Source organism: Molothrus ater, chromosome 16 (genome assembly GCF_012460135.2).
Source record: "Molothrus ater isolate BHLD 08-10-18 breed brown headed cowbird chromosome 16, BPBGC_Mater_1.1, whole genome shotgun sequence".
In the NCBI taxonomy this organism is placed as follows: Eukaryota; Metazoa; Chordata; class Aves; order Passeriformes; family Icteridae; genus Molothrus; species Molothrus ater.
This window is the reverse complement of record NC_050493.2, coordinates 15,467,456-15,491,604: the sequence shown is the minus strand read 5'-3', so window position 1 is coordinate 15,491,604 and position 24,149 is coordinate 15,467,456. Positions and strand designations below refer to the sequence as shown.

At 54.4% G+C, this 24,149-nt stretch overlaps 1 protein-coding gene across 1 annotated transcript in view; it reads left to right on the top strand.

Moving 5' to 3' along the window:
• The first annotated feature begins 6,482 nt into the window (after positions 1-6,482).
• ABCA3 (ATP binding cassette subfamily A member 3) overlaps positions 6,483-24,149 on the top strand; it is a 31,873-nt gene continuing 14,206 nt past the window's right edge. The window contains 14 exon segments of the mRNA XM_036392156.2: positions 6,483-6,549; positions 11,406-11,490; positions 14,302-14,566; positions 15,192-15,319; positions 15,401-15,566; positions 17,563-17,822; positions 18,487-18,603; positions 19,121-19,241; positions 20,070-20,243; positions 20,855-21,036; positions 22,167-22,313; positions 22,640-22,702; positions 22,704-22,770; positions 23,505-23,659. Of these exon segments, the coding sequence (XP_036248049.1) occupies positions 11,437-11,490; positions 14,302-14,566; positions 15,192-15,319; positions 15,401-15,566; positions 17,563-17,822; positions 18,487-18,603; positions 19,121-19,241; positions 20,070-20,243; positions 20,855-21,036; positions 22,167-22,313; positions 22,640-22,702; positions 22,704-22,770; positions 23,505-23,659 (1,899 nt within the window). The 5' untranslated portion in view covers positions 6,483-6,549; positions 11,406-11,436.

The window sequence follows — 24,149 nt, the reverse complement described above, 5'->3', positions numbered from 1 at the left end:
GCTCCATATGCTGATGGTGGAAGGTGGAGGAGTGGTGTAAGGCAGCATAAAAAAAAACGCAGGATATGAACCCTCTGACTGAGCCCACCATGGGGCTGTATGCAGGGCTTGGAAAAAGCATCTCCAGGTAGGATGTCCTGCACAGACCTCATTCTGCCACGGGCTGGCCACCCCTTCTCAATCGCTCCAAACGCCAGGGTGTGTTCTTAATATTCACTAAGCACACAAAATTCCCAGCAAAGCCAGAACTCTGCCAATGACTCTGGGAAGCTTGGCATGTGCTTGAATTGGTTTCTGCAGCTGGTTGCTGGGATTTTTTTGAAGTGCCTGGACACTGTCAGGAGCGACAGGGCAGGCTGGAGGGTTTCTTCCATTCCTGCCACCATGGCCGTCAGGTCACTGCACTCCACAATCACTCTTGTTTCCTCTGGCATTGCAAGCAGCAGCAGAACATTGAATTGCCTCACCTCCACTGTCAGCCTCCTGCAAAACCACTTCAGTTCCAGCTCTTCCCACATCCCATCTAGGTACAGCCTCAATTCCTTTGTTAACCGAAGCATCCCCTCAGAATTTGGACAGAAAGGAAGCAGCCCTTTATCAGATTTGTTTGAATTTACCTTTACAGGCTAGTGGGTGGTGTTTTGTTTTCCCTAATTCCTGAACCAAGATCATTGTCCCCAGGCCCTCCATAGTAACCAGTGGATCAGGTGGGAATGCCTTAGTTCAGCAGATTTATGGAGTCTTCCAATTACCATTTTAATTTTTAAACTTCAACAGTTAATTCTTGATCATTCTATAATTTCATTGGTGGTTGCCTAGGGAACAGTGATCACGACCTGAATACATTCAATTTGGGGAGAGAAGAATCCATACAATAAACAGAAATATAGGGTGCTTTAAATGTCAGACCCCCAAAAACACAAGAAAAACTGAGAAAACAGAGTGATGGGGAAAGGCAGACAGAAAATAGTGGGAAAAGGCAATTCTTTCAGATTTATTTCAAGAGCCACCAAGCCAGCATCAGAGAAGCGAATCCTCCATCCTACTTAGTGCTGTATTGAAAGTAATAATTAGCAATAAAAAAGAAACCCATAATAAATAGATGGAAAGGGAAAAAATTAACTAATTTCTCCATTTCATAACTGGCAATTTACATCAACAGGGCAATCTGGGTGCCTGCAGTCACTCCATAGGGGATTGTGTCTGCAGCATTGCACCTTTTGCCTGGTCTCAGCAGGAATTTGCTCCCTCTTTCCTACCTCGGGCATTGAAAACCAGTCTGGACTTTGGGCTGCAGAGGGCTCTGGCTCCTGGAGAGCCTTTGGAGAGCGGGACAGAGCAGATCTTGAGGTCAAGCTTTGGTTCTTTGAACCTTTCAGCTCTTAAGTCCTCAGGTGAGGTGCCAGGGCCTCACCACCCTCATGGGGAAGGATTTACCTCTGGATGATTCCCTGTTGCACTGCCCACCCATCTCACCCATTACTATAATTTAAAACCCCTCCCAGGGTTTCATTTCAAGGGTTTGCACCACACTTTTGTTCTCCTTTAGCCAGAGTTCATCTCTCATGGAGATGCTCCCTCTATCCCCCAAGTTTCTCTGGTTTATCTGTAAGCTGAAATTCCACCCCCATACTCAGCAACCTGCAGCACTGCCTGCCCTGTTCCAGCTTCCTTGAAAGCAGTGGGTCAGGTGAATTTTTAACTCTCCCTTGCTCTCGGGAGAGGGAAAAGTATAAATTTTTAGGAGAAGACCTGTCTTCCTGTGGTCTTTTTATGTTGAGGATGGTGTGACAGAGTCACAGAATATCCTGAGTAGAAAGGGACCCACAAGTATCATTGAGTGCAACTGCAAGTCTGCTGCTGTAGCCCCTGGGAAAGTGCAGACAGCTAGGGTGGCAACAGAAAGATCCCTGTCTCCCCCCTGCAGGAGTTTCCTTGGTGCCAGTTCAGTTATGTCTCCCTTATCTCACCCTTGGCTTCCCAGCACGCTGCCAGCAGCCCAAACACATGACTTATCGGATTTAGGTGCTGGCAGAGATCTTTGAGCTTGACAGAATGCCCAAAGCTGCCAGTTCTTCAACCTCTTAATGAAATGAGGCTGTTCCTTTTCATTTACACACCTCTTGGATCCTAAAGTGCTGCCTCTTGAGAAGCCATGCTAGAGTGCTGGGAGAGGCCTTGGAACCCTTTCAGCTCCAAATTGCCAGGTCCAATCCGGCAGCTTTAAGAGGTCTTGGCTGTTGGCACGCCTGTGGGAAGTGGCCCTGGGGACACCAGCTGCCTCTCTGGGCTGAAGGGACAAGCAGGCTGCCTTTGGGCAGTGCAGGCAGAGCCTGCCCATGTGTCCCAGGCCATGCTGCCTCTCCAGCTCCCACCACAGCGGGAGGCTCACCCAGGCACAGAGGAGCAATGGTTGCTGAAATTCCCAGCCATGTCTGCTCCGTGCTGGTGGTGCTCCAGGGTCTGTCAAAGACCTGGAGCTCTGTAACCCCCAGCAGGAACACAGGGACACCCTGGGGACACTTTGCTGGAGGCTGATGTGGGTAGAGACTGTGCCAGCTCTCTGCAGAGGCAGGGAAATCACACTTGAGGAGAAGAGGGATTGGGAAGAGCAGTAGGTATTCTGGAAAGCCTCCACCTGTGTCATCCTTCCCAGCCCAAGGAGATTTTCCTGTGTCTGAGCACTCCAAGGGGAGTCTTGTTTCACTGTGCATCTTCTCAGCACTTAAAGGGCAAAACGATACACCAAGAGACTCCAACCTGGCAGCCAAGACTGGGGGGCTGCAAGCTGGCATGCCTTGTGGTGAAAGGGAATGGGGGCCCCACCCTAGGGAAAAGAAGCCCAAGACATCTTGTCCTTGGCAAGTGTGGGGGGACCAAGAGAAGGTGTTGGATCCACTCACCCTCTTTAACTGGAACCACCATCCTGGCATTTTACTCCTGGGCAATGGCACTCCAGTCTCAGGGCAGCACCGTGCAGCACTGCAGCAAAGTTAAGGATGGGAAGAAATGAGGACAAGATGGAAAAGGCTCTCAACAGAAGTCAGTGTGTCTGTCCCTGCACCACAACTCCTGGGATGTGCCCAGGTAAGCCCTTGCATGTCCCTGAGCCACCAGCTGCTCTGCAGGAAGGTGCCACTGGGCATCATGGGGTGTGTGTCCTGCTCACACTCCATCCTCCCTCACAGGGAGCAGCAGGAGGCTGGGATGGAGAGCAAGGAGCAATGCAGATGGGGTCACATAAGGACAGTGGTAGTGAATCTCTTGCCTGGATACTCCCCAGGGTAGCAGGGCCATGGGGATAGCAGAGAAACTGAAAGAGGAATTACTTAACCAAGTTCTTCTTCCCAACATCTGCATTTGGCTACTGGCTGAGAGATGAGGGGCCAGAGCACCGTGTGCCAGGCCCAGCCTGGGACGACTGCCCTGGGGACTCACTGGCACATGCCCTCGCCCCAACCTGTCCTGCATTTTGGGTGTTGTTTTGACGGGGAAGGGAAGGTCCTTGATGTCCTTGATGCACAGAGATAAGATGGTTTCGTGAGCCAGCCAGCACCTTTAACACAGATTAAACCCTGAAACATGTGTGGGGTGAGCAGGGCTGAGGTTTTCTGAACCCAGATGGTCTGAAACAGCAGGATGGATGTCCCCACTGCTGCTGACAGGATGGCCCCTGTGGCTGCCCCTTGGGAATAACACCATGGGAGATGGGGGTGATAACAGCCAACAAGGAAAGATGGTGGAGAACAGCTTGAGCCATGATCTCAGGGACACAGGTGCCAGCAGCAGGAGCAGGGTTGACAAGTTTGGCACAGGGGTTGGTTCTTCCTTCCAGGGGCTCATGTGAGAGGTCAGACAGGGACATCCCCCAGGCAAGTGCTTCCCCACTGTATAATCCCTGCTGTCCCTGATGCCTCCTCTCTGCCTGATCCTGCCTTTTTCTGGGTTTCTCCCATGTTCCTGCTGAGTCTCCCGCACACTCCCAGCCTTGGGTATGAGCTGAGTCACTGCAATGCCACTACACCTCATTGCAACATCTCCTGTCTTCTGTTCTAGGCACCATGAGGAGCCTGTAAATACTTTCTTTGGCAAGATTTTTGTTTTGATCTAATGGCTCAGCTTCCTTCAAAGGCAGGCAGTGAGAGGCACTGCATGAGGCAACAGAGAAGGTCACGGGGAGAACTCAGGCAGCTGGGGAGGATCAAACCCAGGCTTGAGCAGGGGTGTGGACAGGTGGCTCAGCCCGGGCTGGCATGAGGCTCCAGCATGTTGCCGCAGGCAATGACTGTCCCAGATCCTCTCCAGGCCCACAGTTACCTGTGACTACTCAGCTTGCTGCTGGCCTCACCTGAGACAGGGCCAGTGGCCTCGTGATGACAAAGATGCTGGGCAAGACCACACCGTTCCTGAGGTGGCCACCAGCAGGATGCCATGCAGAAGGGTGACACATGATGAGGGAAAGCAAACAGGGAGAGGACGAGCCCTCAGCCAGGCCATGCTTGGAGGGAAGGCACGTGCCATGGCCACGCCTGGCCAGCCTGCATCATCTCAAAACACTCTTGTAGGTCTGCTGAGGGATAACGACTCTGAGCCAGGCAGCTCTTCCTGCCTCTGAGCACTGTAATGAATTTTGCTGTGTGCTGCTAAGGACGTGAGTGTGAGCAGGGAAGCTTTGCTGGGGTCTGGTGGCTGCTCAGTCACCCATGGAGACAGCTTCAGTTCCTCTGGTGTCTGTGGAACCAGCTGGGGGAGGGCAGGAACAGGGCTCCCAGCTGCAGCTCTGAAGATGGGCACTGGGTCCAGGTCTCTCCCAGTGCAGCCCAGCAGGAGATGGTATCTGGGTACAGGCCAGACAGTCAGAACTTCAACTGCAAGCACCCCATCTGGGGCCACACTCACAGCTGTGACATGCTCCAGGTGCCCTGGGGAGCCAAAATTCAGCTTTGGCCATGGCCAAGATCAAAGGCACCAAGTTGGAGAGTGGGGTCTCCCAGCTCAGGGGGCCCTGGCAGTGCAGTCACAAGCGCCACTCTCTGTTGGCCTCATCTTAACAACAATGCTGCTGATTCCTGCTCCCATACCCAGACACCTTCACCCTTGCCCTGGTTCTCAATACATTTCCTCCTCTCCCAAGGGCTAGCCAGGGTCCAGAAAGTGGCTACAAATCTCCAAGATCAGAGAGGAACACAGTTTTCCAAAGCAGTCATACTCAAAGCCATCACTGTGGCATTCAGCTACATGGAGTCCCCCAAAAATATAGAATCATAGAATTACAGACTCATTTAGGTTGAAAAAGCTCTCTAAGCTCAAGTCTACCTGTTCCTCCAGCACTGCCAAGGCCACCACTAAAACATGTCCCGAAGTGCCACATCTACATGATTTTTGAACACTTCCAGGGACTCCACACTTCTTTCAGCAGTGTGTTCTGATGTCTGAATTTCTTCTCTTTATCATTTGGAAAAAGGCAGTGGCTGGGGGCTGCTCTGCTTCCTGCCTGTCATAGCCTGGGGCGGGTTGGGTTCACTGGGGCACCCCCAAACCCCCCCAGCAGTCACAGCACCCAAGCTACCCCATGTCCCTTGTTCAGTAGAGCTGCCTCAAGCCATGGCTGTCCTTGTCCCCACCGCAGTCCCCTTTCCCCACCCTTCTCTTCCTCCTCCCTCTGCCCACACTGTGCAAACTTTCCCCACTTTGGTGCTCTCAGCACCAGCAGCACCTTCTCCTCTCAACTTGGCAGCCAGCGGGCAGGACGGGCAGGGCAGCCATACACTGTGAGCACACTCCAGCGCCGGCACTCTGATCCTTATCGGGAACACTCTACCTGCCCCCTAGAGTGGCCCGGCAGTGCCGCATTCCCACGCACGGAGCTGGCACCCGCTTCCAAAAACCAGGGCACCAGGGCAGGGCCCGGTGTGGAGTGCTGCTGCTCGGGAGCGGCGTGGGTGGACAGATGGACACGGCAGACTGACCATGCCCATGGAGGGATGGACTGACCCCGCACCCGGAACCACCATGGCTGCTCACAGCCACTGCCCCCCACAGTGTGAGAGCTCCTGTCACGTACACGTGCGGCCACTTGCACACACACAGCACCTACACGCACACACACACAGAGCCCTACACACACACACACACACACAGAGCCCTACACACACACACACACACAGCACACACACACACACAGAGCCCTACACACACACACACAGAGCCCTGCACACACTCGAATGTCTAAGTGGGCACATGTGAATTTGTGTTGTGTCCCACACCTGGCACACGGGCAATGCCCAGTGCATTTGCACACAGCTGTGGAACGCCCAGGTGTGTACTCACACTGGATGGGTGCGCGCACACATACACATACACATACATACACACACATGCACACACGCACACATACACACACTCTCTCTCTCTCTTCCTCACCCTCCCACGGTCCCGCCCCACTCGGGTCCCGCCCCCGGCGCGTGCGCGGTGCCGCGGTCCCGCGGCGGGCGCGGGCGGGGCCGCACGGAGCCGGAGCCGGAGCCGCAGCCGGAGCCGCCCGGCCCGGTGAGTGAGCGGGGGGGCGATGGGTGCCGGAACCGGCGCCGGCACGGGGGATGGTGGGCGCCGGGGGGTGATGAGCATCGGGGGTGATGCTAGCAGTAGCGGGGGGGTCGGGCCGGACGGGGGATGCGTGGGGCCGCGGCCTCTTATCCGCTCGTTGGGGCGGCCCCGCCCGGAGCTGCGGCAGCTCCGGGGCCCTTGGCCGGCTCCTCCCGCTGCCGCCTCCGCGCTCCGGCGCCGCTCGGGCTCCATGCCGGCGGCGGCTCCTGCGCGGGCCCGCAAGGGTCGCGTCCCCCGTAGGCTGCGGCGGATGGAGGCGCGGGATGGAGGCGGCGCCACGCGGGGATGCTCGGCCGCGCTCGGGGGATGCGCCTGGCTGGGACCCGCCGGCATCCCGGGGGAGTCCGGGCCGCCCCTCCCTGCCGAGAACGGACACGGGGCTGCGGGGACCGAGTGGGCATCTGCCGGCCCCTCTGCGCCCCGGGCCCTGGCTCGGAATGAGAAAGTCTCTCATGCCAAGACAGACCTTGATGGGCTGGAGCGTGTCGGGGGAAGGAAACGGATCTGGGGAAGGGTCTGGAGCACAAGTCTAATGAGGAGCAACTGGGAGGGCTCAGCCTGAAGAAAAGGAGGCTCAGGAGAGACCTTCTCAGTCCACAACTCCCTGATGGGAGAATGCAGCCGCAGTGGGGGTCGGACTCTGCTCCATGGGAACAAGTGATGGAACAAGAGAGAACAGCTTCAGGTTGTGCCACGGCAAGTTTAGGTTGGATATTGGGAAAATTTTTTCACGGAAAGGGTGGTCAGACACTGGAACAGGCTGCCCAGGAGTGTGGTGGAGTCCCCATCCCTGGAAATGTTCAAAACCAAGTAGAAGCAGAAGGGATCTCCCTATCCTCTGCTCACAGCTGCCCAGGTGGCCTGTCCTGCCCAGCCACTGAGAACTGCAGGGCAGGAGCAGGACTGTACAAGGGTCCATGAGAAACCCCTGTGTTGGGCTCCAGCCCTTGTTCTTGCTAAATTCACGAGGCCAGTGAGTTTGCAGAGTTTGTCTTTTTATGAGCAACTGCAAACTCACTGGGCAAACCAGTGATGTTGTTTTTAAGGCAAAGGGGATGACCAGCTCTTGCAGCAGTTTCCTCCCCTCTCTCCTGCTGCTGCCCCAGCACAAAGGCTGTTACAGACGCAACCATGGAGCCCATCAGGCTCCCTATGCCCACGGACCCACTCCCATTGCAGGGCAGCAGCTGGGCACAAGCCAATCTCTCATTCTGCAAACAGGATCTAGCCTCAGCTTTCTTCTTTATTTCAAGGCCTGAAGTTCCTGTCTGGGTCAAACCCAGACTCACATATCTTATGTGTCGGACACTTGGTGTTGGGTTTGTAGAGAGCTGTGAGGTCACTGATCCCTGCTGCACCCAACACCCCACCAGCCTTACAGCCTCTTAGAAAGTTTTATTACTGTTTTCACAACCAAGGTGAGGTTTTTATGGTCTCACTCTGCTGTGACTCGCAGAACTCTGTGAACACTGAGAAGGAGAAGACAGCCCAGCAGTGAGAGCTGTGTGTTACTGAACACTTATGGCTGGTCTGGTGGCTGCTGGCCCTGATTGCTCTTTGCAGGACCTGGGACTCTCTAGATGCACCCGCCTTGGAAATCACTCACTCTTCCTGTAAACAGTGGCCATAAAAAGTCCTTGCCCTGCTATGGCTGAATAATTTCCAACACAGACACTGTGGGGAGCAGAGAGGAATTTCCTGCTCCAGTGACAGTGTGGAAAGTACCCAGAGACTGACAGCCCTGGCCAGGTGTGTGATGCCACCACCCCGGGCATAGCTGCAGAGGTGCAGGCACCTGGCAGCTCATCTTGTAGGGGTGACACGGTGTCTCTGTCAACCAGCAGGAAGAAACACCGGGTTTATATTAAAAAAGGCAACGTCTGCCATTTGCAGGGCTGGTTTCTATGGGAACGGGACATCAGAAGAGCAGAAATGTGGTGTGTGCTCTAAAATAACTGCAGGCTCCCGGGAGCACATGGCCTTTGCTCGGCCCTTTCCGCTGAGGCGGTGGCTGGGCACAGCCACCTCCCAGCAACGAGGCGGTGTGGAAGTGGGTCAGGAGGTGGGATGCTGTGGCCTTGATCGCTGCCAATGCTCAGCCTGTCCTCATCTAAATCCACTGGCAGAACAGCTGTGGTCCAGGCTGGCAGCTGGTGCCACCACGTTACCCGGTACAGCTTGGTACTGCGGCAGGGGCTGGTGGGGACCAGGTGGTGAGGACCAGTCTTGTATCCACTCATGCAGGCTGTGGGCAGGCAGGAGTGTCTCCTTCCTCCCTGACCTTCCTGAGGATGGTGAGGATGTGTCCACACTCATGTGTTCAGGAGACCCTTCCTCCAGGGAGGAGGAAGGGAGAAACTGGGAAGGGAGGAACTCCTCAGCAGGGAGAGGAGCTGGGTTGCTCTCCCTGAAGCTGGTGGTGGTCGCCTCTCTCTCCTCCCAGATCTTTGGCCCTGCCTCTTGGTGGGAAATTCAGTCTTATCTTGTAGTGCTTGAGGTCAGGCAGGAGCATCTCTGGCAGGGACAGCCCAATGTGCTGCCCAGCAAGGCACCTTGTTGCCTCCAAGGTCATCATCCACCTGTGGCACTCAGCCCTCCCTAACTGCCGAAGATGGGCCCAGACATGGACCTGGGACCTGTCCTGTCCTCTGATCATGGACATCTCAGGGCTGATCCAGGCAGCACCTCCTAAAACAGGTTTTCTCTTTTGGGTTGCAAAAAAAATTCGTGCTTTGGATACTAGAGCCTGGAAAACCATTTTTGCTCCCAAATCCAGTAAGAACTTTTGTAGCTTAGCTTCTTCCTCCTCTCATCTCCAGCAAGCGAAAGATCCAGAACGAGTTTTCTTGGAACACTTAAAAACTTGGAAAATATTTATTGGCAATAATGCAGTTTTCAGTCTTTGTACAGTGTTTGTATTACCCAAGAGCTGCTTGACATTTTCTCAGCAGCAGCTGGGGGCAGTCGGGGGGGCAGCTTGAGTTGGAGGGTGCGGCGGGACGAGCAGGATTTGGGATCTCTGCAAGGGCGGCAGCTGCTCCTGCCTGGTCTGCAGCATTCGTTCTTTAAAGTGAGCCACGACTTGGATTCCCTTGGTTTGCTCTGGGTTCCCTCAAGGGGGTGCAGAACAAAGGTTTCTGCTTGGGGGTGGGGGGGCTTATCTGGGGCACTTCAGATGCTGCTGTGTGGGGTGGGTGTGTGTGGGCCTGGGGAGCTGCTAAGGGATCCTGGGGCACAGCCTGGCCACATGTGGACCAGAGGTCAGCTGGAGACAAGGCACTTTGTGAGGTGCTTGAAGGTGCCTTTGTCAAGTCCCCATTGCTATTCCTTTCCTGCTTGCTCTGGGCGGGGTTCTGGTGGACTTCATGGGGCTGAAGCATAAGATTTCTGCGTTTTCCTGCCTAGAGAAAGATCCTTGAACACAGATGTCCCTGCTGTTGTGGGAATCTATCTTCTGTGCATGGAGTGGCAAAGAGCTGGTGGGTTTTTTGTGCTCTGAGAACACATCTGAGTTTAGCATTGAGGCTGGGAAGGTGCTTGCAAAGCTAGGAGAAGGCTCCTGGTTTAGGGTTGAGCCTGGGAAGATGTGTGCCAGGGCAGGAGGAGGCTCCTGGGTTTAGGGTTGGGGCTGGAAGGTGTGTGCCAAGCCGGAGAAGGTGCCAAGAGAGCAGGTGAGGCAGGTGGGTGTTGCTGCTGTGCCCTGCGTGTCTCGGGTTGCTGTTGCTGCAGCTCTGTTGCCACTGGAGCTGTGCTCGCTGTGTGTGTTCACCTGCCCGGGAGCCGAGGTTGGCAGGATGGGTCAGCAACCTCCCTCCTCTCACTGGGGCACCCTGGAACCCCTGCTCAGCTTTCTGGGTGCCAGCTGCATCCAGGGAGCTGATACCATCCCAACCAGGGCTGGAGAACGTGCTGTGGGGCACCTGCCAGGGCGTTGCTCGTGGGTTCTGTGCCCGTCTGTGTCCCCATGGCACTTTCAGTGCTGCCAGGCTTTGGAGCACTGGCTCAGAGCTGACCCCACAGCTGCCCACTGTGGTCCTGTCAGGGTTTGCCATGCTCAGAGGCTGGCACTGCTCGGTGGGGGCTGCCCAGAGTCCAGCAGTGCGGGCAGGAGCCTCTGCTGGTGCCAGGGCTGCCCCTTCCTTCTCCGTGCTGCTCTGCAAGCCCAAAATCCCAGCCAGCGTCCTGGTGGGATAGCAGTGCTCCATCAGGAAATGCCACTGCAAATGGAGACACAAACAACTTGAAGGGATGGCGGATGCTTCCCGAGAGGGGGAGGAGGCAGCGGGGGATCATTCTTGAGCACTGACCTTCTCTTGTGCTTCCCTTGCCCTTTTCTCATCCTTGCCTCTCGCAGCAGAGTTTCTGCTGGGAAAGCACCCAGTGTTGCAGAACCAACTCCTCACACAGCAGGAGGTGGAGGCACAGCTTGGAATCTCCACCCATCCCAAAATAATAGGCTGCCGGGAGTTGTACGGCCTTCCTGGGGCCGGTGTTTGTGGTTCTGTAACCCTGTGCTCCTGCAGTTTGAGGAAGGCTGTTGCTGCCTGCTGCTGGGAAGGACCCAGGGTTGGTACTGAAACAGCAGCTTCCATCTCTGGGAACAGCCATGCCAGAAACCAGGGGCACTTACTCTTAGGAGAGGGAGCACAATGGTTATTTTTGGGGTGACGCCAGCTGCTGTGGCTCCAGGCTGGGAGCAGAGAGCTGCCCTGGGCTGTGTGGGGTGTGGGATGCTGCCCTCCTGCTGCCCAGCTCCACCAGCAGCTGGCACTCACAGCTCTCTCCTCTCTCTCCTGCAGGGTCCTGCGCTGGGCCCCTTCTGATGGGAGGATGGTTCTGCTCAGGCAGTTCAGGCTGCTGCTCTGGAAGAACTACATCCTGCAGGTAGGCTGGCACTGCACCCGGGGGCTGCTTCTGGCACCGCTAAATGGGGGTACATCAGAGCTTGCCCAGCCTCTGGCTTTGTCAGGAAACCTCTCCTGTGGACTCAGGGCATCTCTAGGAGGAAAACTGGGTTATTTGTGCACGTGGTGTGTTTTGTGCTGGGCTGTGTGACCTTATGGGCTGTGCTCTGTACTCAGTTTCCTTGTCCCTGGCCTCCCCAGACTGCCCTCCCTTCTCCTGGGACCGGGTAACCCACGCCCCATCTGTGTGACAGTGGGGTTTTCTGAGCTGTCTCATTGCACAACCTCCTCTGGAAGTCCCGGTGCCTCCAAAACCCACTGGAGCCCTGGGGTTCTTTTCCTTCATTGCTTTCTACCACTCTCAGGAGCAGCTTTTAGGGGTCTTAAAAATATTAAACCACTGGCACCCACTGCCAGCCCACCTCCCACCATGGCAGCTGGGTGGTACTGAGGGATTTGGGGACTGCAGGGCTGGCAGGTCCTGCCTGGTGCTGGCCCAGGCCACAGCCCCTTTAGGTGTTCCTGGGTGGATTCTGTGGCTCCACTGGGACCCAGAGGCAGCCCTGGCAGAGTGTGGGGGAAGAGGAGGGAGCAGGGATGGCTGCAGCCTGGCTTTACGCTTTCAATTACCCGTCTGCAGCTCGGCACAGTGTTGCTGTAAAAATAACCCAAAGGAAGAGGGAAGTGCTGGCTGCACCCGGCCTTCCAGCAGGCACAGAACAGGGAACTGGGCTTTGAGGGGACAAAAGGGACTGGCAGCAGGGCTGATTTGCAGCCAGGAGCATCCCCCATCCCCTGTGCAGGGGAAAAGCATTGTTTTCTGGCTGTGCTCCAGGGTGGGGATACATCTCAGCCTGTTTTCCAAGGCCTCAAGCTGACTCAGGTCTGCTGTGCCAGGATACAACTAAAGGTCCTGTTCCTGATAAAGAAACAGCTCCCAAGTCACCCCCAGCCCACTGAGAGGACAGTGGCTCTCCAGAGTTGCTTGGGCCAGGCAGAGGTGGTGATTAGGGATGAGTATCCCTGGCACCTCTGTAATAGAGACTTGAATGACTTCTGCTGCAGAGCTGGTGAATGTGTGTGAGCCTGCAAGTTCAGGGAGGCAGAGCTGTTCTGAAGGCAGCCCAGGAGACAGGGAGAGGTTTAGTGCTGTAGTAAATCAGTGGGAGGCAGCTGGGCTGCCAGGGCTGCATTATAAACCCATCAGACATCTGCAGCGTTTGCATTTATGAGTGTGGCTTTGGGAAAGCTCCTTTTCCCCTGCCTGTCTGAAGCTTCTGCTTCCTGCCCATGCTGCTGGGGCTGGCTGTGGCTGGAGTAGACTCTTCCTCCCAGGGGAAGCCCCAAGAGGTGTTTTGTGCTTTGACAGTGGGTGCTGAGAGCCAGGGTAATGGTAGTCCCCTTATCATCTCTTGACAAACTGTCCAAGATCCTGTTCAGCCTGGCTCCTGCAGGGCCGTCTCCCTTCCCAGGATGCACTTAGGGCTCCCTACCTGCCCCACTGGAGACTCTGCCCACCTGAGCCTGCCCACTAGCTGCTGCGTAATATCCAGTTGCTGAGACAGCAAAGTTGTGAGACTTAAGCTCTTGGTGCTCCTCTTTCCAGCCTGGCAAAGGGGGAGCATGCAAAATCCCCATGTCTTGTGAAGCCCAAATTAGCCAGAGGCCTCAGAAAAGGTTAATGCTGCTGCTCCAGGCACATGCTCTGAGCAGTCATGAACCCCTGTGGGCAGGGACATCTCTGAGCTGTCACTGCTGTGGCTGAGGCTGAGTGTGCTGTACTGCTCTTGAGCCTGGCCTGGGGTGAAGGCAGCTCGGTTTGCAGGAGGAAATCACAGAATCCCAGAATGGTTTGGATTGGAAGGGACCATCCATCCCGGTGCTCTGCCATGGGCAGGGACACTTTCCACTAGAGCAGTTGATGACCTCAGTTCCCCTGGGACACCAGTTTGAAATGCTAATTGACCTGGGTTGGATGCTAATGAACCTGTGTTGGTGGGGGGTGTTACTGGCTAGGAGGCATTGTGCAGGAGAGATAGCCCTGGGGGAATTGATGGATGAAGGTCCAGAGTGCAGCACTGGAGTTCATTCTCCAGTTGCTTGAATCTCAATTAAAAAAAAAAAAAAAAAAAGAAGAAGAAAAAAAAAAGAGCCACTGTGTGTAGTGCATTAGTGGCTTGGGTATTATGCCCATGGGTGTGCTTGGCATGCCGTAGTCCTCCTGTAGCCAGAGGCTCTGCTGGGCCCCATCCTGGGATGCAGATCCAGTGTCCAGCTGCCTGGAGCAACTCAGCTCCAGCAGGAAAAGTTGCACTGGTTCCAGCAGTGTTGCTGCACGGCAGAGCCCCAGGGCACAGGGAAGGAGCAAAGCACAAACCTGGGTCATTCAGGCCAGTGGTGTGGTGAGGAAGGCTCTGGTGGAGGCTGGTTTGAGCTGGAGCAGTGTTTAGGGTAGGGGATCCCTTGGCTGGAGAGTCCTAAAGGATGTGGGAACCAGCACAGTGTCATTCCTGGCCTCTGGAAAAACCCAGGTTGTGAAACCTTGTGGAATGCAAGAACACTATTGCTCTTGGTGTTCTCATGCCCTGAACCTCATGACTGTCTTATCCAGCTTCTGTGTTTGCATCTTCATTTTTATCTCTTGAGAGAGAGAGAGATAGAGAGAGTGTACTGTAGGTAATCTGTGTATAGATACACACTGATGGTAGCTGTCTAGATGTCTGTGTATATACAGATACATAATGTATTTTATATCCTTGCCCCAAGTTTGTCTCTTTCCCCTGGCCTGCAGAAGAGGCAGATCCTGGTGACGCTGATCGAGGTGTGCCTGCCGCTGCTCTTCGCCGCCATCCTGATCGCGCTGCGGCACCGCGTGCACTCCGTCAGCCACCCCAACGCCACCCTCTACCCCAGCCAGTCTGTGCATGACCTGCCCAGCTTCTTCTCCTCCCAGCATGCCAGCAACCCCTGGGAGCTGGCCTATGTCCCCTCCAACAGCAGCGCCGTCCGGAGCATCGCCGAGGCGGTGGAGAGAGCTCTGCCCATCAACATCAGAGGTGAGCAGGGCTGGGGCTGCTCCTTCCACCCCAGAAATTGGTGTGAGTCTGTACTCTGGGCAGCCTAGTCCAGTGGAAGGTGTCCCTGCCCATGGCAGGGTCCTGGAACTGGATGGTCTTTCATGTCCCTTCCAGCTCAAACCATTCTGTGACTGATTCTGAATCCTCATGCTCCTGGAACACCATTTTTTGCTGAACTTCAAGGCTACCGTTTGATGGTTTTTGGTTTTTTTTCAGTAAAATGACAGGATTTGGGGTTGCTTTTTAGTCTCGTTTTATTGCAGTTTCCGTCTTGAAAAATATCACCCTAAAACAGTTAAAGAAGGTGGCAGCACTTCCCTGTGAAAGAGTATTTTTGGAAATCTTTTGGCACAGAAAATTTTAGCACTCAGTGTTCCAATCTGTTAGAATTTTCTGTGGGAAAGCTGACTCCTGCTCTCAAGGAGGAGGAATGTCTTCATGCCCAGGATACAGGGCAGCATCCTGTGTGACTCCCCCGTGTTTGACAGCAGGCACGGCACATCCCTCCTGTCCTGGACCCAGCGATGCTCCTGGGGGTGGCTGAGCAGCAGTGCATGGTGCCTTGCTGTGCCCTGTCCCTGCATCTCCTGTTTCTGCCCCACAGCTCAGGGCTTCCCCTCGGAGCGGGACTTTGAGGAGTACGTCAGGCTGGACAACCGCTCGGGCAGCGTCCTGGCCGCCGTCGTGTTCCGGCACCGCTTCCCGCACAGCTCGGCCCCGCTGCCCCTCCAGGTGAGCCAGGGAAGGTGGGACAGCATCCCCCAGCCGGGTGTCACCCGGCTCTGTCCCACCCACCTCCGACCCTCCCTGCAGGTGGAGTATGAGCTGCGCTTCAAGTACAGCCCGAGGAACGCCCCGCGGAGCGAGCAGACGGGGCTGAACCCCAACCTGGACCGGGACTGGCACACCAGTTACCTCTTCCCGCTCTTCCAGCTGCCCGGGCCCCGCGAGGCCAAGTTTGCTGATGGGGGCACACCAGGTGAGCACGGCCCAGCACGTGGGGTCACCTTCCTACAGCACGTGGCAGGCTCTGAGCTTTTTAAGAAATAGGTTCATCTAAAAGAAATTATTAAATTCAGTTAATTATAATGAAGTAGTGATTTATATTTATACCAGCATTAAATTTATATCTGTATAAGGCGAACAATTAAATATTTGTTTGTTTTAAGCATATATTTATTTTATATATACAAGCAATTAAATATTTATATATATTGAAATGTTAAAATTTACATATAAATCTTTATGAATATATAAATAGTTAAATGGTTATGCTTTTCTATAGATGTTTATATTCAGTTTTGTGCATATATAAACAATTCATCCAATAATGACACGATTTTAAATTAATATTGAAATATTAATTAATGATTTACTATAGAGCTTCTTAATATTTATTTATATATTAATTATAAATAATTATTATTTATATATTAATATGTCTTTATTTTGTTGAATTATTATTAATTACTTAGATGTAATTGGAATATATTTACAGTTTTCTTATATTTGTTATATTATAGCTATCCTTTATTTAAATTTTATTGTGTGACTTCATGGGCACTGCTTGGCCTCTGGGCACCTCTGCTGAGCAGGGTTGGATAAGAATAAATTTTAATGTGCATGAACCATTTTAAAATTTAATTTTTTTCCCATTTCAATTTTTAATGGAAATTTTATATCACTATCCAAACTGCCCCGTGTTTATTGTACTGTTTAAGTACTTGAGAAGTAAATAGAGCAGTTCTATGGTTTGCGGTTTTTAAGGGCAGCCAAACCACTGGCAGAGCATGAGCCAGCAGGGACATTGTTGGAGCTGCTGCTGGCTTAGGACTGGATTTTTGGGAACTCCTCCTGTGGTGGCAGAGGGAATATTTCCCTCAGTGGGATTTCTCCCTCTGTATTCTATTGCAGTGTCCAGGGAGAGTGAGGGCGAGGAAGTGGGCAAACAGGTTTTGCTCACAGTATGTAAATAAAACAGAGCCCCAGAGTGTTTGCTCAGTACATGAGTTAATATCAAACAAAGTTCCCAATCTCATAATTCCACTGTTATCTTCTCTCTCTGTGGGTCATTTTAGCCCACTGACTTTCAAAATGTTCATTTGGGGTTTTGCAAGAGAATTTAAGTTCCTGTTCAGGTAACATTTGGCAGCAATTCCACTTAAAAATAAACTATTTTAAGTTGATTTTGTTGTCTAAAGCTGTGTCAAGAGAGATTTAGATTAGGGAAAAACTCTTCCCCCAGAGGGTGCTGGCACTGCCCAGGCTCCCCAGGGAATGGGAACAGCCCTGAGGCTGCCAGAGCTCCAGGAGCCTTTGGACAGCGCTGCCAGAGATGCCCAGGGTGGGATTGTTGGGGTGTCTGTGCAGGGCAAGGAGTTGGCCTCAGGATCCTTGTGGGTCCCTTCCCACTTGGGAGATGCTGTTGGGAAATTTAAATATTTGCAGTGTTTTCTAATGCACAAAAGTTTACACCACATGTGTGAGTCACAGGATATACTTCTTCTGACTGCAACCTGTGTAGTATTGCTTATTCTTCTGGTTTACAAAGAAACGGGGTATAACACAAGCCCAGTGACTTGTGGTGGTTGATGGTGACAGAGAATCTCCCCATTACAAAGTCACAGCCATACTGCAGGACAGCAACCATGAACAGAGTTTTCCTGGCAGCTCCTCCTAAATGATGGTTATGCAAGATCCTGGTTTGGTCTAGTGGAAGGTTACCCTGCCCATGGCAGGATGTAGAACAAGATAAGCTTTAAGGTCCCTTCCAAGCCAAACCAGTGGTTCAGTGAATTTGCTGTGGTATCAATCCTTCCCCAGCCCCCTGTGTCACAGTGATGCTTATATTGCTTTTCCTCTGCATTCCAGTTTTAGTCCCTGTTCCTCTTCCCATGCAATCCTTCCCACAAAGGCTGTTTGTCCCTCCAAACCCCAGCCCCATGTCTATTCCTGGTGTGGTTCTTGCTGTGCAGGTTATCTCCGGGAGGGATTCCTGGCGGTGCAGCACGCGGTGGACAGGGCTATCATGCAGTACCACGCCAGTGCCAGCTCTGCCAGCCTGCTGGAGAACATCACCGTGGTGGTGCAGCGCTTCCCCTTCCCAGCCTACGTCAATGACCTCTTCCTCCTGGCCATCCAGAACCAGCTGCCCCTGCTGCTCATGCTCAGCTTCACCTACACCTCGCTCAACATCGTCCGCGCCGTCGTCCACGAGAAGGAGAAGAAGCTGAAGGTGAGAGCTGGGATGTGCTCCCCTCCCTCTGCAGCTTTTCCCAATGGATGATGTCTTTAAATTAGGAACAAAATCCCTGCTGGGTGTAGAGCCAGTGAACAGGAGAGGGGGATGGCACCGGATTAGCGAGCCCCAGGGAAGAATGTTGCTAATCCTGCTCTCCTTGCCATGCAACCCGGGGTCCTGGACCACAGGGATGGTGTTTCTCCAGGGCTGGGAGAGAGGCAACATGTCTGGGTTCCAGAGCTTTTGGATTCAAGAGTTCAGTCTGTTTGAAGTCTGTTTTTGCCTCTTGCATGTAGAGACCCGTTTTGCGTGTGCTGTGGGGGCGGCTGGAGCTCAGCCAGGTGCTTACAGCAGCAGGGTTTGGCTTTCCCCAGGCGTTGGCTGTCCTGCCCTGTGCTGGGTGGCCCTGGTGGCACCACTGGCACCCTGCTCTGGGTTTGGGCTCAGCTCAGCTCTCTGGGAACTCCTCCAATGGTGGCAGCCCTTGTTTGGGGAGGTGGGGAACACCACGCCATGCTGGTGGCTGTGCAGGACCACTCTGCTGGTACCTGGGGCTGCCACCTTTGCTTGTGCCACGAGAGGAAGCCACCTGTGCCTTGCCCTGGCTGTGCCCAGGGAGTGTGGGTGCAGCTGTGGGTGACACTGTGACCTCCCACAGGAGTACATGCACATGATGGGCCTCAGCAACTGGTTGCACTGGAGTGCCTGGTTCCTCATGTTCTTCCTCTTCCTCCTGGTGTCCGTGTTCTTCGTCACCGTGCTCTTCTGTGTCAAGGTGAGCGTCTGTCCCCAGGCCACAAACTCTGTGCTGGCAAGGCACAGGGATGACAGGGCCACTCTGCCATGGGACTGTCCTGGTGTCCCAGGGCTCCTCCAAAGACTGGAGTTTGGGTTTCCCGGACTGAAATGAGCAGTGCTGCCCCACAGTTGCATTCATGGCAGGGTCACTCCCCCCAGAGGGACGTGGGGATTGGAGCTCCAGGGACACTGCATGCAGAGCAGGACTACCCTGCTCCCACAGCCTCTGGTGCTCCTTGAGCTCTCCCCTCTGCATGTGCCCACACCAGGGCAAGCAGAAGGGGGCTCTCTGGATGTTGGCCAGGGTATCCCTGCCCCTTAGATCCTGAATCACACGAGGGCAGTCTGTATTTCCTCCCACTGGAGTGGTCTGGAGTTTCTGGGTGTCCTCACCCATCTGAGTTTGTCTCCAGCACTTGGATAACATCAGGTCTGTGCTGCTAAAGCCACAGCTGGCTCCAGCAGCTCTGGGCTTCACAAGATTTTCTTGGCAGGTGAGCGAACAGGGAGCAGTGCTCACCAACAGTGACCCCACCCTGGTGTTCACCTTCCTCGCCATCTTCTCCATCTCCTCCATCTCCTTCAACTTCATGGTGAGCACCTTCTTCTCACGAGGTGAGTCCCCCTAAGCTGCCTCCTTTTGTTACTGACACTTGGACTTGTGAGGGGGCATTTCTTCCCATTTTTGGCTGCATTTTCTGCACAGTGTGTGGAAAGGGATGTGGGTACCGTTGCTTCCCAAACCAGAGCAGGTCCAAGGGCTGGAGCCCCTCTACTCTGGAGCCAGGCTGGGAGAGCTGGGGGTGCTCACCTGGAGAAGAGAAGGCTCCAGGGACACCTCAGAGCCCCTGCCAGGGCCTAAAGGGGCTCCAGGAGAGCTGCAGAGGGACTGGGGACAAGGCATGGAGGGACAGGACACAGGGGAATGGCTCCCACTGCCAGAGGGCAGGGATGGATGGGATATTGGGAAGGAATTGTTCCCTGTGAGGGTGGAGAGGCCCTGGCACAGGGTGCCCAGAGCAGCTGTGGCTGCCCCTGCATCCCTAGCACTGTTCAAGACCAGGTTGGATGGGGTTTGGAGCAACCTGGAATAGGGGAAGGTGTCCCTTCCCATGGCAGGGGGTGGGACAAGGTGGTCTTTAATGCCCCTTCCAACCCAGACCATTCCCTGGTACTATGACAAGCTCCTGTCTTAGGGCCTCCTCTGGCTGGCTTGGCCCCAGATTCTGCTCTGGGATGGGCAGAGGCTTCTGCAGCTGCCCACCATGGGGCTGGGGTCGGGTTCAGGCTCCTGCCTTGCTGGGATGTGTGTGTGTCCTTGTGCTGCCCCTACATAACCATGCTTAGTGCACAAATCTGGAACGTCCCTGGGTGGGGAGTTGGTGAGCAGTGCTGGGTGGCATCCCCTGACATTGTCCCTCCTGCTTTTCCCTGTGCCGGCAGCAAACGTTGCGGCTGCTGCTGGCGGCTTCCTCTACTTCTTCTCCTACATCCCCTACTTCTTCATCTCGCCCCGCTATGACCTGATGTCCCACAGCCAGAAGCTGGCATCCTGCCTCATCTCCAACGTGGCCATGGCCATGGGGGCGCAGCTCATCGGCATGTTTGAAGGGAAAGGTGAGCAGGGCCATCTGTTCCTGGGGAGAGCAGCATCCCCTTCCTGTCAGCCTCATTTGTGGTGGGGTGGCACTGGCTTGGTGGAGAGACATTGGAGAAAAGAAACAATTTCCTTCTTACTAGAGCTGATTGCTCTCATACCAGTGCTCTCTGAACTTGTTCCTGTGCCCCTGGGCTGTGCAAAGGACCATCCTCACTTTAATTACCAGAGGAATTCTGTTCTAATGGATGAGAACCATTGCATTTTCTCCTTCACAATATATATCCTTAATTTCTTTAATTTAAAAGACTCTGTTGTTGGTTCCATGCAGAGCCATGCATTTACTTGGTGTGGCAGTAGCTCGGTGGCTGCAGTGATTGGAGGGGTGATGCTGGAGAAGGAATCATTTCTTCCCAGGCAGTGGCAGAGAATGCCATGGAAGGAGCATGGTGGGGTGGGGAGCCTTGAGGGGTCAGTGCCTCTTTTCCCTCCATCTCTAGAGGATCACAGAGCTGTGCAGGGGCTCCTGGTTAGGGAGCAGTGAGCTGGCAGAGGGGCTGCTCTCTGCCAGTCCTGGAGAAGATGGTCCTCCTGGGGATGCAGAGGGAGCAGTGTCCCATGTGCCTTGCAGGAACTGGCATCCAGTGGAGGGACCTCATGAAGCCCATCAGTGTGGATGACAACTTCACCTTGGCCCAGGTGCTGGGGATGCTGCTCCTGGACTCAGTGCTGTATGGTGTGGTGGCCTGGTACGTGGAGGCTGTGTTCCCTGGGGAGTACGGTGTGCCACAGCCCTGGTACTTCTTCCTCACGGTGAGCACTGCTTACACCCCTCCCTGGGCTGGAGGGGCATCACTTGGGACAGTCACCACTTCTGTGCCGTGTAGTAGGCCAGACAGATGGCCAAGGGTGGCACCATCTGGCCTCCAAACTCACAGGGCCTGCAGCATGTCCTCACTAAAGGCTGATGCAGCTGTAGATTTTTACTGTGGATGAAGGTCATCTTGGCTTTAGAGCTCTCTCCCAGCACTTCTGGCATGCAGGGTGTTCTTAAATGTCTCCAGGCCCAAGCAAATGCATTGGAGAGAAACCCCAGGTGGGAGGAACCAGATCCAGCTATTTGACACCCCTGAGCACTGCCATGCAGGCGGGCATGGGTGACCTGTGTCTCACTGCCAGCTGCCACGTGCCAGGGGTGGGTGTGACCCCTCAGCTGAGCCTCCCTCGCTCTGCCAAGCCAAACACTTGGCATCACCCTCAGCAGCTGCAGCTGCAGTGGGCACTGCAGCTACATGGCTGCAGGGAGAATATGTTCTGTTTGGATACTGGAGATGGATCCTTTGTTATTTGATAGAGAGGCTTTTCCTTCTCCCTTCCAAATTCGTCATCCTAGAGTGGTTTCACTCCAGCATCTCACTCCCTCTTGCAGTCAGACTGGGGAAACAGAGATGCAGCCATTGACAAAAGCTGATTTTGCATCCAGGAGTTATTGAATTGTTATTCCCACCAGGATTTAAGGTCCCAAACACTTAGTTTCATTCCTAGAGAGCCACGTCAAAAAAAAGGGGCTGTGACTGCAGCAGCTGGACCCCAGGCTGTATTTAGTGTTTTTCAGGTGTTTTGGAGGGGGTGGTCATACATGGGCTCTCCTGGGCAGGATGATTCTGCCTGAGTGATTTTACTTCTCAGTGGAATTTGGGGAAGAGCTGCTGTGTAAGCACAGGCAGTCCTGCTGTGAGGGAGAGATGGGGGAGGGCAGGAGGAGCTGTTCCATCGTGTCAGCCCTGCCTGCTGAAGATGTTCTGGTTGGTAATTCCCAGGTCAAAGAGAGCAGTCTGGGAGATCCTTGGGAGATGTCTGTGGGAGGAGGAGGGTGGCCAAGGCTGGGATGAAGAGATGGGCTCTGCCTGTGCCTGATTTCTGTCTCTCCCTTCCTCCATCAGCCCTCGTACTGGTGTGGGCGGCCCAGGACTGTTGTGGGGAAAGAGAAAGAGGAGGAGGAGGACCCCGAGAAAGCCCTGAAGAGTCAGTACATTGAGGAGGAGCCAGCTGACCTCGTGTCAGGCATCAAAATAAAGCACCTGTCCAAGGTACTGACTGCCCAGCAGGGCACAAACACACCATAATATTGGTTTTGTAAAATCTGTTGTCTGCAGACAGCTTCTGTATCCTTGTGCTGCCCTGGGGCTGGGTATGGCTCTTCCCCAGACCCAGCTGCATTTTGTGGTGGGATGAAGTGCTGCGTACTTAGAGGTGCAGTGACATCTGTATTTAACTTGTTGACATCTGAATTTAACCTGAATTAGACCTGTTGTCTCCTGGTAACACCCTGTGAGCATCCCAGGCTTTGCCTGCTGGGTGGAGCTGAGGCACTTGCCTGAAGTGCAGCACCAACTCATGGACTTGATCTCCACAGGTCTTCAAAGTGGGAAACAAGACAAAAGAGGCAGTGAAGGACTTGACAGTGAACATGTACGAGGGGACAGATCACTGTCCTGTTGGGACACAATGGTGCTGGGAAGACCACCACTCTGTCCATGCTCACAGGTAGGAGTCTCCTGCTGCAGGAACTGATGGCTTTACCCTCGAACAAGAGCCAGACCTTGTCTCTGAGGGCGGGGAGGGGTTTTTGATCTCCTTGGAGCACCTTTAGTTTCCTGGGCCATTGGCTAGGAGTGCCAGGGTAGTGAGAGGGGGATAAAGGAGCATGGAGGGTCCCTGCTCAGCCCTCCACAAGAGTGGGATCAGCCAGTGGGTGAAATGGCAGCAAGGTTTTGTGCTGGAGAGCTGTGAGAAGAGACTGGATGTGCTGTCCAGGATGGCTCTCTGTAGGCTTTGCCATGGTAACACAGATAAGGTGGAACTGGTGTTTGTCATTCTTGATCTGCTGGGCTCCAGGATACCTATTTTGGCACAAGGGACACAATGACCTTTGATATTCCTCTTCTGTTCTCTATTGCTCTGAGCTGCTCCTGGCAACCTAGGGGGCTCACGGGACCTTCCTGGAACTCTGCCCTGGCCCTGCCTGGCTCTCTGCACGGCTCAGAACCGTGTTTGACCTGCCTGTTCCTCTCCTTTCTGCACTGGTGGCCAGTTCCCACCTGTGGGTGCCCTGCAGCCCATCCTGCAGCAGAGGAAGCTGCTGTCCCCCAGCCTGAGCACGAGACAGACCTGCTCTGGTTTTTGGCAGAAAGCTGGCGGCGGGGGGGGGGGATGCTCATCAGGACCCTCCACATTTCCACTGTCTTTTTGCCACTGGGGTCACCCTGAGCTCCCCACAGGTCTGCACTCCCCGACGGGCGGGCAGGCCTACATCAACGGCTACGAGATCTCCCAGGACATGGTGCTGATCCGCCGCAGCCTGGGGCTGTGCCCCCAGCACGACGTCCTCTTCGACAACATGACAGTGGAAGAGCACCTCCACTTCTATGCAGGGGTGAGCCTGGCACTGAGCAGGGGGACAGCCCTTGGGGAGGTGCCTGGGCTCCTGGAGGTGGGGAAGTGTGGTGAGATATATCACGTGGGTCCAAAAATGGTCAGAGGGTGGAACACCTCTGCTCCGGAGCCAGGCTGGGGTGTTCACCTGGCAAAGAGAAGGCTCCAGGGTGACCTTGGAGCATCTTGCAGTGACTACAGGGGTTCCAGGAGAGGGATTTTGGACAAAGGCCTGGAATGACAATGGGGAATGGTTTCACACTGAGAGAAGGCAGGGTTAAATGGGATATACAGAAGAAATTCTTCCCTGTGAGGGTGATGAGGCCTTGGCACAGGTTACCCACAGAAGCTGTGGCTGCCCCTGGATCCCTGAATGTGTCCAAGGCCAGGTTGGATGGGGCTGGAGCAGCCTGGGATAGTGGAAGGTGTCCCTGCCCAAGGCAGGGCAGTTGGCCTAAATGATCTTAAAGGACTCTTCCAACCCAAACTAT